Source organism: Pseudochaenichthys georgianus, unplaced genomic scaffold (assembly GCF_902827115.2).
Source record: "Pseudochaenichthys georgianus unplaced genomic scaffold, fPseGeo1.2 scaffold_404_arrow_ctg1, whole genome shotgun sequence".
In the NCBI taxonomy this organism is placed as follows: Eukaryota; Metazoa; Chordata; class Actinopteri; order Perciformes; family Channichthyidae; genus Pseudochaenichthys; species Pseudochaenichthys georgianus.
Genome location: NW_027262969.1, coordinates 17664 through 33923, shown reverse-complemented (window position 1 = coordinate 33923; position 16260 = coordinate 17664). Strand labels below are relative to the sequence as shown.

General features: G+C 43.6%; 1 protein-coding gene across 2 annotated transcripts; it reads right to left on the bottom strand.

Annotated features, from left to right (window-relative positions):
• Positions 1-4235: 4235 nt before the first annotated feature.
• LOC117442270 (uncharacterized) lies at positions 4236-8874 on the bottom strand. Of its 2 annotated transcripts, none has more exons than XM_034078267.2 (7): positions 8674-8874; positions 6833-7159; positions 6448-6720; positions 6101-6196; positions 5934-6020; positions 5822-5850; positions 4236-5274 (listed from the first exon to the last, which is right to left on the bottom strand). In XM_034078267.2, exons 1-7 carry the CDS (start codon positions 8732-8734, stop codon positions 5212-5214), a joined length of 936 nt encoding a protein of 311 aa, XP_033934158.1. In that variant the 5' UTR covers positions 8735-8874; the 3' UTR covers positions 4236-5211. The 2 variants fall into 2 exon arrangements, with proteins under 2 accessions (XP_033934158.1, XP_033934161.1); XM_034078270.2 differs by having other exon boundaries at positions 6448-6486.
• Positions 8875-16260: the final 7386 nt, after the last annotated feature.

The window sequence follows — 16260 nt, the reverse complement described above, 5'->3', positions numbered from 1 at the left end:
TTTCAGACATTTCTGTGATGAATGAGCCTCTCGTCCACAGTTTACGGGCGATTAGGAGTTGCTCACGCTGACAGGGTGAAAGTACAACTGCATCCAGAGAGACGATTGATTTCACCTCAGCAGACCATCGCTCTGCATGTGAAGTCCAACACAAACTAATGTTCCTCAAATACTTTATTGGGTGATTTTTAAAACTCCAGGGTCTGATTTCAGAGCCTCCAGCTGCCACGCTTAGTGTGAGGAAACATCCGTGGTGTGGCGATAAGGAGTTATTGGTGTCAACGCACGAAGATAAAGTCAAAATGGACAATAAAACATTAAATAAAATACAATAACACTGTTTATTACAATTTAAACAGTGATGTATAATTAATTATCAATTCATATCCAATTTATTATTATTTGGAAGCATATTATATCAACAGCTGCACTGCACTGATTTGTACTCTGGGATTCTTTTATGTTAACTACAGTATTTTATCACTTCAGGGGATTCAATTCCTCTTCATGTTCCTCACCTCACACACACACACACACACACACACACACACACACACACACACACACACACACACACACACACACACACACGTTCTCACTCCCAACCCGTCACATGTTGGTCAGGCCCCCCCCCCCGTCACTCTATTACGGACAGGGTACCCCTTGGAAGTCAGTTTTCAACGGGCAGGGCGTCCCACTGACTTGCATAGAGCTCCCTGAACGTTGGTAATAGACGAGTTGGGATCGCGGCGACATTCTCTCCGCAGATCCATTCTCACAGCGTTTATCAACCTTTTTCTAACTCAAAATCAAGCCACACTTATTGTGTTTACTTCTTTATTTGAATTGAATAATGTCGGACTTTTGTTGCCGTCAGTTATGGGGAGAGTAGGGGCTCAGAAAACTGACATCTGTATTGTTTCATCGTTTTTTCCTTCTAATTTTGTATTATTTTCTAAACCACACACTGTTATTTACTTAACAATAACACATTATCCTTGTGTTTATTTATTTGTTTGATTAATAAACACAAGATGGAGTCCGTCAGGACCGAGGGTCGGAGCAGCTCATAGTAGTTGCTTTAGAGAATTTTACATCTGGAAGTAAGTATTCTCTCCGCTTCGCTTGACAAACCCTGTGATAGTCCTCCAGCTCTGTGATTGGATGTTTGAGTGTGCTCCAAGGGTTACGCCGAGCCTCGAACAGCACTTGAAATGGGATGGAATCACGGCAGACTGTCCAAACTGGATTTGAACGGGTCCACTGCGTCCCCCCCTACCCCACCCCACCCCGTCCCCAGAACTACACATGCTCGCTATTGTGTCTTTCCCAACATCCTCTATGGCACGTCTCTACTGGGAGTTGTAGTTTTAAAAGACGTTTTCGTATTTCCCATAATAAGAAGTTGCCAGTATTAAACTGTGTACATCCCTGGAGGTTTAGGGGACAGGAAACACTCACATTTAAAACATATAATTAATAAATGGGTGAAAATTGCTTGTGCCCATTATGGGCAGCATTAATATATGTATACACACATGCCAGCTAAGGTCAGAAGAGCTTTATTCAACAGCTGGTCTTATGTCTGTGACCCCTGTAGTTAATTGATAAGCCTGAAACATGCACTGTTCAGAGGCACATTGTGCAAATATGGCAGTAGCCATCGATCAGCTTAAGATAAGATATACTTTATTGATCCCAAGTTGGAACATTTGCGTTACATCAGCATGTGTAACAGTTGTAAATATGCAGTTGTGTTTATTTGAAAATCATTTAGTATAATCACACAAATGCTGTGTTTTATATTCAACAATTCTGTGTTCTTTATTTATTAATTGTTCAATTGTTTTTTTTTTTATTATTAGTTTTGTCCTCTTGTCAGATTGTTGTTATTGTTTGTTTTTCTGTATTTTTTGTAATTTGTGTTGTGATTGTACTTTGTAATTTACTAAATGTGTATGAATAAAAACATTTGATCAAAAAATAAAATAACAGTCAGCTCAAAGACTATCGAATGTTTGCAGGATAAAAAGGGTTGATTGTCTCCTTCTCTTTAGCTACAGGCTTTGTAGATAACAATCTGAAGTCTTCTCCAACAATGCAACATACACTACCCTTCAGATATAAAGGAAATAATAAAATAGTGTGACATAATGGTGCAAGTATAGTGCATGAATAAGAAAACTATAGACTGGTATTCTGATTACAAAATGTAGACATGTGGAGATACCAGATGCAGGAACTCACTGTTGCGGCTTTCACACCAGCGCTTTTCCCTTTCTAGATCCTAGCTAGAGCTTTTCTGGTTCAGCTCTGGTTTCCCTTTTCTGCTCCCGCTCTGTTCACACCGCCCAGAGCCCGACTGGTGCTGCCGCTGCTGCGTCATGACGTCACCGTTTACATCGCTGATTTGCTCCCCAACGGCGTTACGGTGCTCACACAACAACAACAACAACAACAACAACAACAACAACAACGGGGAACTGCGTCTGGTCGATGATCGTGTTGCTTTTAATCACACGAAGCCAGATTAAATTGAATAACGACTTCTCCAACCTTATACTTTGCTCCAGAGTGCCGTGGTTCATTGTTTATTAATGTGTTTCTGCAGCATTTACCGACCGCTGCAGTGCTGGCTGCTCTTCCACGGGAGTTTATTCTCCCGTTAGCTCCCGGTTAGCTCACACTGCAGCGGCCGCTCTAAAGTATTCACTGTCCGACTCACACAAGCAGCTGATGCATATCCCCAGTTCCCCTTAGCCAAGTGAATGTGTGTCAGTCTGAATTGACGCTGTTTGGCATCACAACGCTGTTATGAAAGTTTCTCTGGTATAACATGGGTGATGTTGGCATAGCAACCGAAGCTAAACTGACTACTTGCTATTGCTATCCTATTGTGGCATAAACCGTTTTCTACAGGCACATTTTACCGGTGTATTTTTATTATGATTCTACTTGTGATAGTCGGACACGACAACCTGTGCAGCCCATGTATTGATTCCATCTGAAAGCTGCTAATACAAAACAACACGTCTGCCTCTCTCCACAATGATCGATAACAGTGAACGGATGGTCAAAGTAAGGCACAGATAAACAGAATCACACGAAGCCTGGTTAGTGTTGCCTGACTTTATAAAGTGTGTTTATAGGCACTACTGCTTGTCGGCAGGCATGACAGTCGACCCATGTTCATGGGAGGTGGGTTTAGTTTCCTGCACGCCTCGACGTAAGAGAGACGTAAGCGACGCCACCTCTTGGCTCCGAAGCTCTTGCCTCTAGATCGACAATTTTTTGGAGCTGGAAGTGAACCGGATTCCGGAGCTAAGAGGCGGCGCCGCTGCGGTGTGAACAGGAAAAAACGGCACTTTTCAGGCTCCAGCTCCGAGCCGGAGCTGAAAACGCGTTGGTGTGAAAGGGCCACATGTCACCAAGCTGCAGGAACCACCTGATCGCGACTTTAACAAACCTTTTTAAAGGCTCTAAAACTATAATGTAGGAGTCTCAAACTGACCTCCCTTTGAATCCTGCATCTTTAAAAAGCGATCACTGTCAAAGTAGACGATGTGTGGAGAACCTGTTTAATAACCGTTGCTCTCATGGTGACATTTGCGAGGCTGCATGCCGTTTCACTGGCTGCATTTGTGACTTTTATTAGAAAACGCGCAGCAAAAAGCCAAAAGAAGGACTCCAGCCAACATGTATGTGCATGTGTTTTTAAACAGAGTCTACAAATCTACATTTAACAGGTCATTTTATTTATTTGAAGCAGCGGGGATCAGTCAGTGGAGTTTATCACGGTGTGGGGCGAAGTGACAATTGCAGACAAGTGGTTCAATTGAGCTTAAAATGCTTTGCTGTGGTTTGCTTAATGGAGACTTAAACTACTATTACAATGAGGCTGATGCTACCTAAAAACTTTTATATGGATATTAAATTCAGCGCCAATTTTCATGTAATGGAAATGTAAATGTAATCAGTATTTAGAGCATTGTGGGAAACCTTATTGTCCTCTGATACCAGACTGATTTAGTCAGGAAAAGGAAATATAGTGTATTACAAAATTTCAATATATCTGTATGAAATATATTGATGATATACATAAGCATGCTAACTGTTAGAATAAGCATTATCTAAACATCCTATTGTGTAGACAATTGATCAGAGATATACAGCAGTTACAGTAGGTAGTACAGGTATATATACTGTAGGTATAAGTACACGCTATGAATCATTAATTGAAAAACGAGATAAAAGCATTTATTAAAGTTATTAAATCGACACTCGGGTGAATGATTTTCCCTAGAGAACACAATTAAGAAAACATATGTATGGATCATTTTACAATTTCAATATTTTGTGTATTCAACCCAACACTTGTATGTTTGAACATGTGCAGCCGTTACAGTGAGAAGTGAAGGTATACGGTGTAAGTACAAGTACTGCTAATATTGATATGTTCAGAATAAACAGCATTAAATCAGAAATATACAGTGTAAGCAGTATAACTATGTATGGGAATGTGAGAGCATAATTAAAGGATGTTAAATCAGAAAGGAATGAATATAATAATCTATGTTTCCAATCTTATGGAGTTGAGTTTCTGAAGTGTGTCGTCTGTGTGTGGGGGAGGGGCCTAACTCTCTCTGTGTATGCGGGGGGAGGGGCCTAACTCTCTCTGTGTGTGCGGGGGGCGGGGCCTAACAGACACGCTGCAGCGTAATACCGTTAAAAGTAAAGTGTTAAGAGAGTGAAATGTTGCCTTACGAATTTCAACACTTGATGCTGTCCCCTTGATTCCAATTTCAGATTCCTGTATTTGCCTAACTGAATCAGTTTAAAGAGAGAAACCATTTTGACGAAAAGTTGACTAAAATGTAATGATTTTTCATCGACTAAAACTGGACTAAAACTATGATGGATGAAAAGGACTAAAATGTGACTAAAACCATTATCGTCTAAAGACTAAATAAAAAACAGCTGCCAAAATGAACACTGCTCAGGTGCTCTCAGTCATCAGAAAGGAATGAATATAATAAGCTGTGTTTGCTATCATATGGAGGTGAGTTTCTGAAGGGCTCTCGTGGGGCTCAGGTGCTCTCAGGCATCAGAAATGTTCCAATGATCTCATGGTTCTCCTGTTTTCTCCTGTAACATATGAGGAGGTGATGTTTGACAGCATGGACTCTGAGGGGAGTTGATGTTGTTGATCAGTCACACAGAGGCAGAGGCCCCTCCATCGTTTTCATAGTTCACCTCATCTTCATCATTCTGCTCCTGTCAACATGGAACAGAGACATGGTAAAAACACACAGCAGAGCTGGAAAGTAACGAAGTACATTTACTCAGTTTTCTACTTCAGTCCATTTGAAGGACTTGACTTGACTATCATCAGTTAATGCTACTTTACACTTTAACGGCTCCTTGTTTTGGAGCTTCGTGTTGAACTTTTTACTCGTCTTCATCCATTCATCTTTATTACACATTCTTGCTTTAACATCTTTTATATTCCTTTTTTTAATTTTGTATTTACTTCATTCTTAAATTGAGCAGAAATCTCCATCTATGATGGATTACATGACAAATATAACTAGTTCAGCTACCCAGTAGTATGTAAGTCATTTTAATAAACCATTCATTGCAAATGGAAGTGATACACATTAAAACATCACTTATTATAATCCGATATTATATTATTACATTCTGCATAATCAGCACTTTCAATGTAGCTATATTTGTATTATTAGAGTATTTATATATTAGAGTATCACAGTTTAATGAAAATAATAAATATTACAAGCTATTATTTTATATTTAAACTCACCAGGTTTTTTCTCATCCGTTTTTCGCCCCCTGAAAAAAACAAAAAGACAAACATGTTGACTTCAGCTTCCACGGTTTGCTTTGTCTTTTCTCTTGAATCTATGAACCCTCACCTTTAGCTCTGGTCCAGATGTGGACCGTAACCACGGTGACGATGAGAGCTGCTAACCCCACAGACACCAGGATGAGCCACCACACAGCTGGAGAGAGAGAAGTCCCAAGTGTGAAATACAGTCAGAGGTTTTTAGCTGTTAATGTATTTCTTCTCTTCAGTCTCTACCTGGTCCTTCTGGATGTTTGCAGTCTGCTCCTGTTCCTTTGTTCCTTTCAGATGTCCTTCCATCAGTTGCTGGTGTTCCAGTTGTTGTAGCATCACCTTCAGGAATAAAACAACATCATGCAAAAAACTGTAGTAAATGTGTGATAAGTGATTTGAAACCACTCATTATATTCTAACCTGGTTTCTCAATTAAGAGCTTCTCTTTTTTACCAGAACCATCCGTCTCTTCACATTTCAGAAACTCATTACATCCCTGATAAATGTGAGACGTTGTAAATGTGTTGTTTCAGTATATTCTAATAACAAGACTGTTAGAAGTGATTTTAAACAGCTTATCGTGTTCTCACCTGAGGACTGAGGGCTGAGGGGAAACAGACGCACTTCTCCTGTGTCACCATCAGTTACTGCACAAGTAAAAAACTCAGACCTTGTTGTGTGACTAAAGAGAGAAGTCAGAAATGTCACAGAGGCAGAGCAGGGTGACTGTGATGTCTTTATCTCTCTGTGATCTCTGTCCACATCTCGACCCTGAAGCAGCCACTTCACTGAGAGTCCACACCCTCTACGTGTCTCCACAGAGCAGCGTAACGTCACCTCATCGTTGTCCTGATGCTCAGTCACTGAAGACGGAGATATTGAGAGAGAAAGACAACAGGAGTAACTTCATCACTGTAATGATTCAGTATATTGCTCTATAGAGACAGTTTGAAACATCATGATGTAAATACTCACTGGAAACAACAGACAGAAGAACATCAGAGACTGGACCTTGTTGTTCTCCTGATCTGACCTGTCTGCAGAGGTAAACACCAGCATCCTCCTCTGTGACCTTCTTCATACTCAGAGCACAGTTCTCTGTAACTCTCAGTCTGTCTGATTTAGCTTTGGCTGCTTTGTGAATCTGTCCGTCTTCAAACAGCTTCACCACTGAACCTCCTGAATCAAAGAAGTACCACTTAGTACTCTCACACTTATCCTGATCAGGCATCACGTTGTCAAAAGGCAAAGTGACTTCATCTCCAGCTCTGACAGTGAGGAAGTAATCTTTCCCATCTGCAGCTGTTGGGGAAAAAGCAGAAGGAAATATAGACGTGATAAATGCTGACAGAATAATGATGTATTATATGAAAAGGTAAAGAGTTAGAGTTCTGGTTGATCTGTTTAATGAATCATTTAACGACTCATTCAAACCAGAGTTAATTACTGATCCACATCACTAACTGAAGCGTTCAGAGTGAGGGTGACAATCACTTTCACATTCATTACATTGAGCTGACGCTTTTATCCAAAGCGACTTACAATAAGTGCGTTCGACCAAGAAAATACAAACTTGAAGAAAACAGAATCATAAAGTACATCTGTCACAATTCACATGTTAGGTCACGTTTGTAGTTTTGTCTGTGTTGGTGTTTTTCTTGTCTGTGGGTTTCCTGTCTTATTGTGTTAAGTGTTCACCCCCGTTTCCTGCCTGTCTGCTTTCTGTCTGTTTCCCTCCCTGATTACCCGATTGTGTTCACCTGTTGTCCTTGTGTTTCTCCTCCCCTGCCCGGCTGTTTCTCGTTGTCATGATTACCCCTTCTTGTATTTAGTCTTGTCTCTGTCTGTGTTCAGTGTTGGGTCATTGTTTGTTGGTGACGGAGTTCACCGGAGAGTGTTCTGTTCTGTATGTATCATTTCTCCTTGAAATAAAGGGTTTCTCAAAGGTTATCTGCATTTGGGTCCTGCTTCCTTCACTCACCCGTGACAACATCAGGTTTCATAGAGCTAAACATTTCAAGTGCTACTCAACTGGCTTTAGGTAAGCCAGTCCTTTATTAGTATATAAGTGCTTTGTTAATAGTTCTATCCTCGAAGTGGAGTCGAAAGAGATGAGTTTTCAGTCTGCGCCGGAAGGTGTGTAAGCTTTCTTCACACCCAGTTCATACAGAGCAATGTGCCCCTTGCTCAATGCAGAGGTTAGAGCCATTTCCCTTTCATCATTATGCTTTGAATGTTTGTCTTATTACTAAAAGCCTTTAGAGTAAACTCCTAACTATTTATTTTAGTGAGTCACACTACGCTTTAAAATATGTTAGTTTAAGTCTCACTTCTTTGCTGTCAGATATGACGTGCATGTCTATATGTCTGTATGTCTGTATGTCTATATATGGCATGACGTTGGTTCACAGCTGAGGGTGTGATTAGACAGGAAGCGGTAGAGTCTTTTAACCGTGTTCTTTTTTGATAAGGAGAACTTTTAGTTACTTTGAAGCGAGGAAGTTTGTCTTCATGTTTGTATGTCGCCTGGATCAAAGAATAAACCTGATGTGATTCAACGCTACAACGATCTCTGCAAAGTTAGTTAGGAAGCAAAGAGAGGCGCGTCATAGCCCACACCCCGATAGAGGAGAGTGGATATTAAATGTAGAAACGGATCAAAACACCACGACAGAAGGTATCTTTCACACACCGTTCCCCATTGGGAGCGACTTGGGGTTCAGCATCTCGCCCAAGGATACATCGATTTCAATGAAAGACGCCCTCACTAGCTTTCACTAACAGTCGTGAACAGTGTGTGTTCTCTGCGTCCTCACCTGGAAAGTGGAGCAGCAGCATCAGGAATGAAGACATCACGATCCTTCTGAATTCAGACATCGTGCTTCTCTCTCGGTCTCTGGCTCTCGACTGTCAGAGTCTCTCCCCGGCTGCTTCTTTAACGAGAACTCTGTACCGATGATAACATCAGATAAGCCACAGAAGAGGGGAAGTTGAACGTGGGAAGATGTTTTCTGGTTCCTCATTTCACCTCCAGTGTTTTTCTTCTGAACTGAAGAAGTGTTTCAACACCAAGTGCAGTGTGTGGAAACGATTTGCCACTGTTTCCATCTTTGCTGAATCTGTTTATCTAATTTAAAAAAAACAGCATGCACTTGTCACCCTTAGAGCAGCGGTGTCAAACTAAAGGCCCGGGGGCCAAATGCGGCCCGCGACTATATTTGATGTGGCATAAACTACATGTCCCACAATGCATCTCATGTTGTGACGTGCACACTGAAGAGACTTGCAATTATTTGCCCCAGACTTCTGCTTTTCAGACTTAGTTAATCATGAAGTTATTACACTATCCAATAATAATCCAATGCGGAGGCAATAATGTAATATAATACATAATTTTAAATATATGATATATTTAAATATGTATTTATATATAATAATAATAATAATAATATATAATATTTGTATAGCGCCTTTCAGGAAACCCAAGGTCGCTTTACAAGTCGGGTAGGGGGGGGGAGTAGGGGAAAAAAGGCAGACAGGTTAAGGGGGTGGGGGGGGAAGTAGCGGAAACCTATTAAACTAACTATACAGTGGGGAAAGCCTTGGTAAAAAGGTGCGTTTTGAGGGCTTTTTTGAAAATGTCCAGGGTTGGGGCGCTGCGGATTTCGGGGGGGAGAGAGTTCCAGAGGGTGGGGGATGCCACACTGAAGGCTCTGTCACCAAAAGGCCGCAACCTGGTGCGGGGGGTGGAGAGGAGATCCTGTCCAGATGATCTTAGCTTCCGGGATGGAGTGTGGTAGCGGAGAAGGTCAGACAGGTATTGGGGGGCGAGGGCATGGAGGGATTTGTAAGTCAGAAGAAGGAGTTTATAGGTGATACGGTGCTTGACTGGGAGCCAGTGGAGGTGGATCTGGGTGGGGGTGATGTGCTGCCAGGGCTTGGTGTGAGTGAGCACCCTGGCAGCCGAGTTCTGCACATACTGGAGCCTGTCCGGGGCTTTACTGGGAACCCCGAACAGGACTCCGTTGCAGTAATCCAACCGGGAGGAGAGGAAAGCATGAATGAGGGTCTCGGCCACGGAATCAGAGAGTGATGGTCGTAGACGGGAGATGTTCCTGAGGTGATAGAAGGCAGACTTAGTGACGGATTTGATGTGTGACTGAAATGAGAGAGTGGAGTCAAGGATGACACCCAGGTTACGGACTTCGGGAGACGGGGAGATGGAACAGCCGTCAATGTGGAGGAGGAGATCCCCAACCTTCCGGAGCAGTGCTTTGGGGGCCACAACCATGAGCTCAGTCTTCTTACTGTTGAGTTTGAGTAGATTTGCTGTCATCCAGGTTTTTATGGCATGGAGACAGTTGAACAAAGACTGTGGAGGGAGCTGGGCGGATGGTGAGGTGCTGAGATAGAGCTGAGTGTCGTCAGCGTAGCAGTGGAAATTGAGAACGAATTGACGTATGATCTGGCCAAGGGGGAGCATGTAAATGGTGAAAAGTAGGGGACCAAGCACGGAGCCTTGGGGGACACCATGGTTGACTGGGGCCGAGGGGGAGGATGAGCCGCTGATGCTAACAAACTGAGACCTGGTTGATAGATAGGACTGAAACCATGACAGAGCTGTGCCAGTGATGCCAAGGTTGTCAGAGAGGCATTTCAGGAGGACTGTATGAGAAACAGTGTCAAAATATAGTCTTAAAGTTTTGAACTGGCTTTTAAAACTAGTTGAACATAACATTTTGATATTTGTATTTGTTTTTATATGTTTCTAGTTATTGTGCTTTGTATTATTGTTTTATTGTTTTACTCCTATTGTGTTATTTGATATGTGGAACACTTTGTTTTAAATGTGCTCTATAAATAAATAAAGATTGAGATTGAAAGTTACGACCGGCCCTTTGAGTGCAACCATAATGCTGATGTGGCCCACGATGAAACTGAGTTTGACCCCCCCGCCCTAGAGCAGGGGTTCTCAAACTTTTTGTTTATGCGGACCACTATTTATTATCAAGGATTTTCGCGGACCACCTCATATGCAAACCGTAAAAATAAGTACATATATTGATTGAATAGATTGAGCCTTCTATTCCCATAGCACTCAGTAGTAATGATTTTATGTGCTTTTTTAACGATAAAATTGTTACTCTTAGAAACAAAATTAATGACCTCTTGCCTTTGACCAGTATAGTGTTATCAACAGCTCCCGGAAACGTAAGTTCTAATATTACACTAGATAGTAAACTAGAATGCTTTTCAGCCATTAACCTTGAACAATTACATTCAATGATTCTCTCTTCTAAACCATCAACGTGTATGTTAGACCCAATTCCAACTAAGCTGTTGAAGGAAGTTTTTCCATTAATTAGCACTTCTTTATTAAATAGTATGAATATGTCTTTATTATCAGGCTATGTTCCACAATCATTCAAAGTAGCAGTGATAAAACCGCTTCTTAAAAAGCACAACCTCGATCCAGAGGTTTTAGCCAACTATAGACCTATTTCTAATCTTCTGTTCATCTCAAATATTCTTGAGAAAGCGGTCGCAAAACAGCTGTGTGATTACTTAAAAAACAATGATTTATTTGAAGATTTTCAGTCTGGCTTTAGAACACATCATAGCACAGAGACAGCTCTGGTTAAAGTCACAAATGACATTCTAATAGCCTCAGACAAGGGACTTGTCTCTATTCTTGTTTTGCTCGATCTCAGTGCTGCATTTGATACTATCGACCATGATATCCTATTGCAAAGACTAGAGCACTTAGTTGGCATACAGGGAACTGCTTTAGGCTGGTTTAGGTCCTATCTATCTGAACGCTCTCAGTTTGTAAGTGTTAACGATGAATCTTCCACCCAAACCAAAGTTAGCCATGGAGTGCCACAGGGCTCAGTGCTCGGACCTATTTTGTTCACATTATATCCGTTAGGCAATATTATAAGGAATCATTCTGTAAACTTTCATTGTTATGCAGATGATACTCAATTATATTTATCAATCAAGCCTGATGAAATTAATCATCTAAATAGAATTCAAGACTGCCTCAGGGACTTAAAAACGTGGATGACCTTAAACTTTTTGATGTTAAACACGACCAAAACTGAAGTTATTGTACTTGGCCCGAAGAATCTACGAAACAAATTATCTAAAGATATACTAACTATGGATGGCATTAATTTGGCCTCCAGTGAGACTGTAAGGAATATTGGTGTTATATTTGATCAGGATTTATCCTTTAACGCCCACATAAAATCAATTTCAAGGACCGCCTACTTCCATCTACGTAACATTGCAAAAATCAGGCATATCTTGCCTCAAAACGATGCAGAGAAACTAGTCCATGCATTTGTTACTTCTAGGCTAGATTATTGTAACTCTTTATTATCAGGGAGTACCAAGAAGTCAGTCAAGTCGCTTCAGCTGATTCAAAATGCTGCAGCTCGTGTACTAACCAGAGTTAGGAAAAGGGACCACATTACTCCTGTTCTGGCTGCCTTACACTGGCTCCCTATAGAACACAGGCTAGAATTTAAAATTCTTCTTCTCGCCTACAAAGCCCTTAATGGGCAGGCGCCATCTTACCTTAAAGAACTCATTATACCCTACTGGCCTACCAGGGCATTGCGTTACAAGAATGCAGGGTTGTTGGTTGTTCCTAGAGTCTCTAAAAGTACAATGGGATCCAGAGCTTTTTCTTATCAAGCTCCACATTTGTGGAATCAGCTTCCAGTTTGTGTTCGGGCGGCAGACACCCTATCCGTTTTTAAGAGTGCGCTTAAGACCTTCCTTTTTGATAAAGCTTATAGTTAGGGCTGATTAGATTCAGCCCCTAGTTTTGCTGATATAGGCTTAGTTTGTCGGGGGACATCTTACTTCTTCCTTCTCTCTGTCTATACCTGTGTACTCTCATGTTCCGATTAACCCAGCTTCCCCACGTCTTTCTTTTTGGTGTCTATATACGCCGGGATCCGGAGTCATGGATGATCCTGCGGTCCTGTGTCCTGGATCGCGAGCCCTGGATCTTGAGTCGTGGCTGTGGTCCTGGATCATCGGTCCTGGATAGATATCCTCGTGGATTCATCTTCCTATTATACACACATGCATTTCCAAACATTTGGACTATCTATGTTGCAAATGTATTATCTTTTTTAATTTACACACGGCATCTATTGCACGTCTCTCCGTCCTGGGAGAGGGATCCCTCCTCTGTTGCTCTCCCTGAGGTTTCTCCCATTTTTCCCTTTAAACTGGGTTTTCTTTGGAATTTTTTCCTTGTACGATGTGAGGGTCTAAGGACAGAGGGTGTTGTATTGTCATACTGATATTCTGTACACACTGTGAAGACCACTGAGACAAATGTAACATTTGTGATATTGGGCTATATAAATAAACATTGATTGATTGATTGATATATAAACGTAGTGTTAAAACAGCGATATTTTTTTTAAGTTAATTATAGACTGTGGTGACAGTTACGGGACATAATTCACTGTGTCATACAGTCTGTGTTGCAACCCGGACCCATTAGTGAGGGTACCGGGTTTAGAGTTCATTCATGCTAGCTGGTTACACAGAGCAGTTCATGTACTCACGTTGTCTGGATTAATAATAATAAAGTGTGGAAATCCATTCTGAATGCACCGCCTCTGACTCCCGTTCATCGGCTCTAAACTGGTAACCCTGACGTTTTCGTGATAGATTCCGAAGACTTGATGAATATGGCTGATCGCGATATTTACGTTAAGCTGCCGGAGTTTTGGGAGCATGCCGCTGCAGCGTGGTTCGCACACGTGGAGGCACACTTTGCCTGCCGTCAGGTCCGTGACAGCGACCTGAAATATGTTCACGTGGTAGCAGCGATGGGAAGCTCCACGTCATCCAGCTTGGTGGGATTTATCACAGACCCCCCGCACCATGGCAAATATGAGGCGATTAAGGCCCTTCTCCTTAAGACATTTAGCTTATCTGCTAAGGAGAGGGCCCGCCAGATACTTGACATTCAAGGCCTAGGAGACAGCAAGCCATCTCAGCTAATGGAGAAAATGCTAAATCTGCTAGGGGGGTAAGATCCCCAGATTTTGTTCATGGAGACGTTCCTTCGCCACTTGCCTTCCCGGGTCAAGACGGCGCTAGCCAACACGTCCATTACGGAGCCCCGTGCCTTGGCTGAAGAGGCCAACCGTTTTTTCCTGGCTACCCAGCAGTCCGGTGCAGAGGCGCTGGCTGTGACGCTCAGCACCCCCACAACAGTTAAGAAGGCATGGGGGATGCTGGACGTGACGGTACCAAGCCAGCGTGGGGACACAGGAGAGTGTTTTTACCACGCGCGGTTCGGGGCCAGGGTGAAGATGTGTGTTGCTCCCTGCAGTTACAAGCCTTCGGAAACGGAGGAGCCGGCGCTCAGTCGTGGCCCTGAGCGTTGGCGGCACGAGCAGGCTTCTCTTCGTCAGCGATAGAGTCTCAGGAAGCTTGTTTCTGTGTGACACAGGAGCTCAACGGAGTGTTGTTCCTGCGTCGAGGGAAGACGTTGCTCGTGGGGGACATGGACTGCGTTTGACGACGGCTAATGGCTGTTGGCTGACTTTCCAGACCTGACGCTGCCCACCTTCTCCACGCTCACCACCAAGCATGGGGTGGAGCACCACGTCACCACCGAGGGTCCCCCTGTCTACGCCAGGGCCCGGCGGTTGAACCCTTCTAAGCTTGCAGTAGCAAGGGCGGAGTTTTCAACCATGGAATGCCTGGGTATCGTCCGCCGTTCTGACAGTCCTTGGGCCTCTCCTCTATACGTCGTTCCCAAGCCGAACGGCGGTTGACACCTGTGCGGGGATTACCACCGCCTCAACGACGCCACGACACCTGACTGCTACCCGGTGCCGCACATTCAAGACTTTTCAGCACATCTGGCCGGTACGTTGGTATTTTCTAAAGTGGACCTGGTGCGCGGATACCACCAGGTGCCCATGCATCCCCTGGACGTTCCTAAGACGGCAGTGATAACGTGATAATGTTAAGAGCACCTGTCACACCTCCGAGCCCTTTCACGAGGCTCAGCCAACACGGGTTGATAATCAATCCTGCAAAGTGTCAGTTCGGGGTGTTTTATATTGACTTCCTCGGACACCGTTTCACCAAAGGCGGTGCAGCACCCCTGCCGGCGAAGGTGGAGGCTGTTGCGGCGTTTCCTCCCCCGCTCACAGCCCGGTCACTCCGTGAGTTTCTGGGGATGGTGACTTTCTACCACCGTTTCATCGCCCGGGCCGCTCACATTATGCGGCCGCTGTATGAGGCTTTGAAGGGTACGACCCCCGTCCAGGCGATCGACTGGACGGCGGAAGCTGAGTCTGGTTTTACGGAGGTCTGTTGGTGCACCCATCATCCATGGCTCCCATCTCCATTACCACAGACACATCGGACTACGCCGTTGGTGCAGTGCACGAGCAGTGGGTGGAGGGCGCTTGGCAGCCACTCGCCTTTTTCAGCCGCCAACTGACGCAAAGAGAACGCAGGTACAGCGCCTTTGACCGAGAGCTCCTTGGACTTTGGTTGGCCGTGCGGCACTTCCGTTTTTTGCTGGAAGGCCGTGAATTGATGGCGTTTGTCGACCACAAGCCGCTCACGTTCGCCATGTCTAAAGTGGCGGAGCCTTGGTGGGCATGTCAACAGCGGCAGCTTTCTTACATCTCAGAGTTCACCACAGACATTAAGCACGTGGCGTCATCGGAGCCGTCCAGTTGGGTCTGGACTATACTCGCATGGCAGCGGACCAGGTCACAGACCCCGGCGTCAGTGGCGTCTCTATATGTACAAAAGTGGTGGGGCACAAAAAACTTAGATGTCTATATCAGAGATGGGGACTCGAGTTTGTGACTCGGACTCGAGTCGCACTTAAGTCGCACACACAGAGACTTCAGACTTGACTTGGACTCCTGCTCAAAAGACTTCGGACTCGACTTGGACTCGTGTTTTGGGACTCGTGAACAATCATTGTGTTTTCTATTTTTGGCGTATTAAAGGTGGGGAAGGTAAGTTTGAGAAACCAGCTCGAGATCGCTAGAATTTGAAAATACACAACCGGAGAAAATCTGCCACTTCCTTACAGAGCCCCTCCCCCAACACACACGAACGCGCACATGACCAATGAGGGCACGAGATAAGTTTGTGCCCCGATGGAAGGCTGACAGGCAGGTAGGCCATCCAGTTACTTTAGCCGGGCTGGCTAAAATAATTGGTCGTGCTTTTTACAGTATTACGGCTTCTACAGATGACATTTTTTTATGGGTTTTTTGTCAAAGCACTTCAGATATTCATTGCAATCGGGATTTTAAGAGCATTCCATGGAATATAACAAAAAGTGTATCTCGAGCCGGTTTCTCAAACTTACCTACCCCACCTTTAACATT

Excerpts from the sequence above, each read along its gene's own strand:
- LOC117442270 (XM_034078267.2), bottom strand. The coding sequence starts at position 8,734 with ATGTCTGAATTCAGAAGGATCGTGATGTCTTCATTCCTGATGCTGCTG. Across the intron at positions 6,021-6,100 it reads CAAACATCCAGAAGGACCAG|CTGTGTGGTGGCTCATCCTG; the intron begins GTAGAGACTGAA and ends CTCTCTCTCCAG. Across the intron at positions 5,275-5,821 it reads AACGGATGAGAAAAAACCTG|GAGCAGAATGATGAAGATGA; the intron begins GTGAGTTTAAAT and ends CCATGTTGACAG.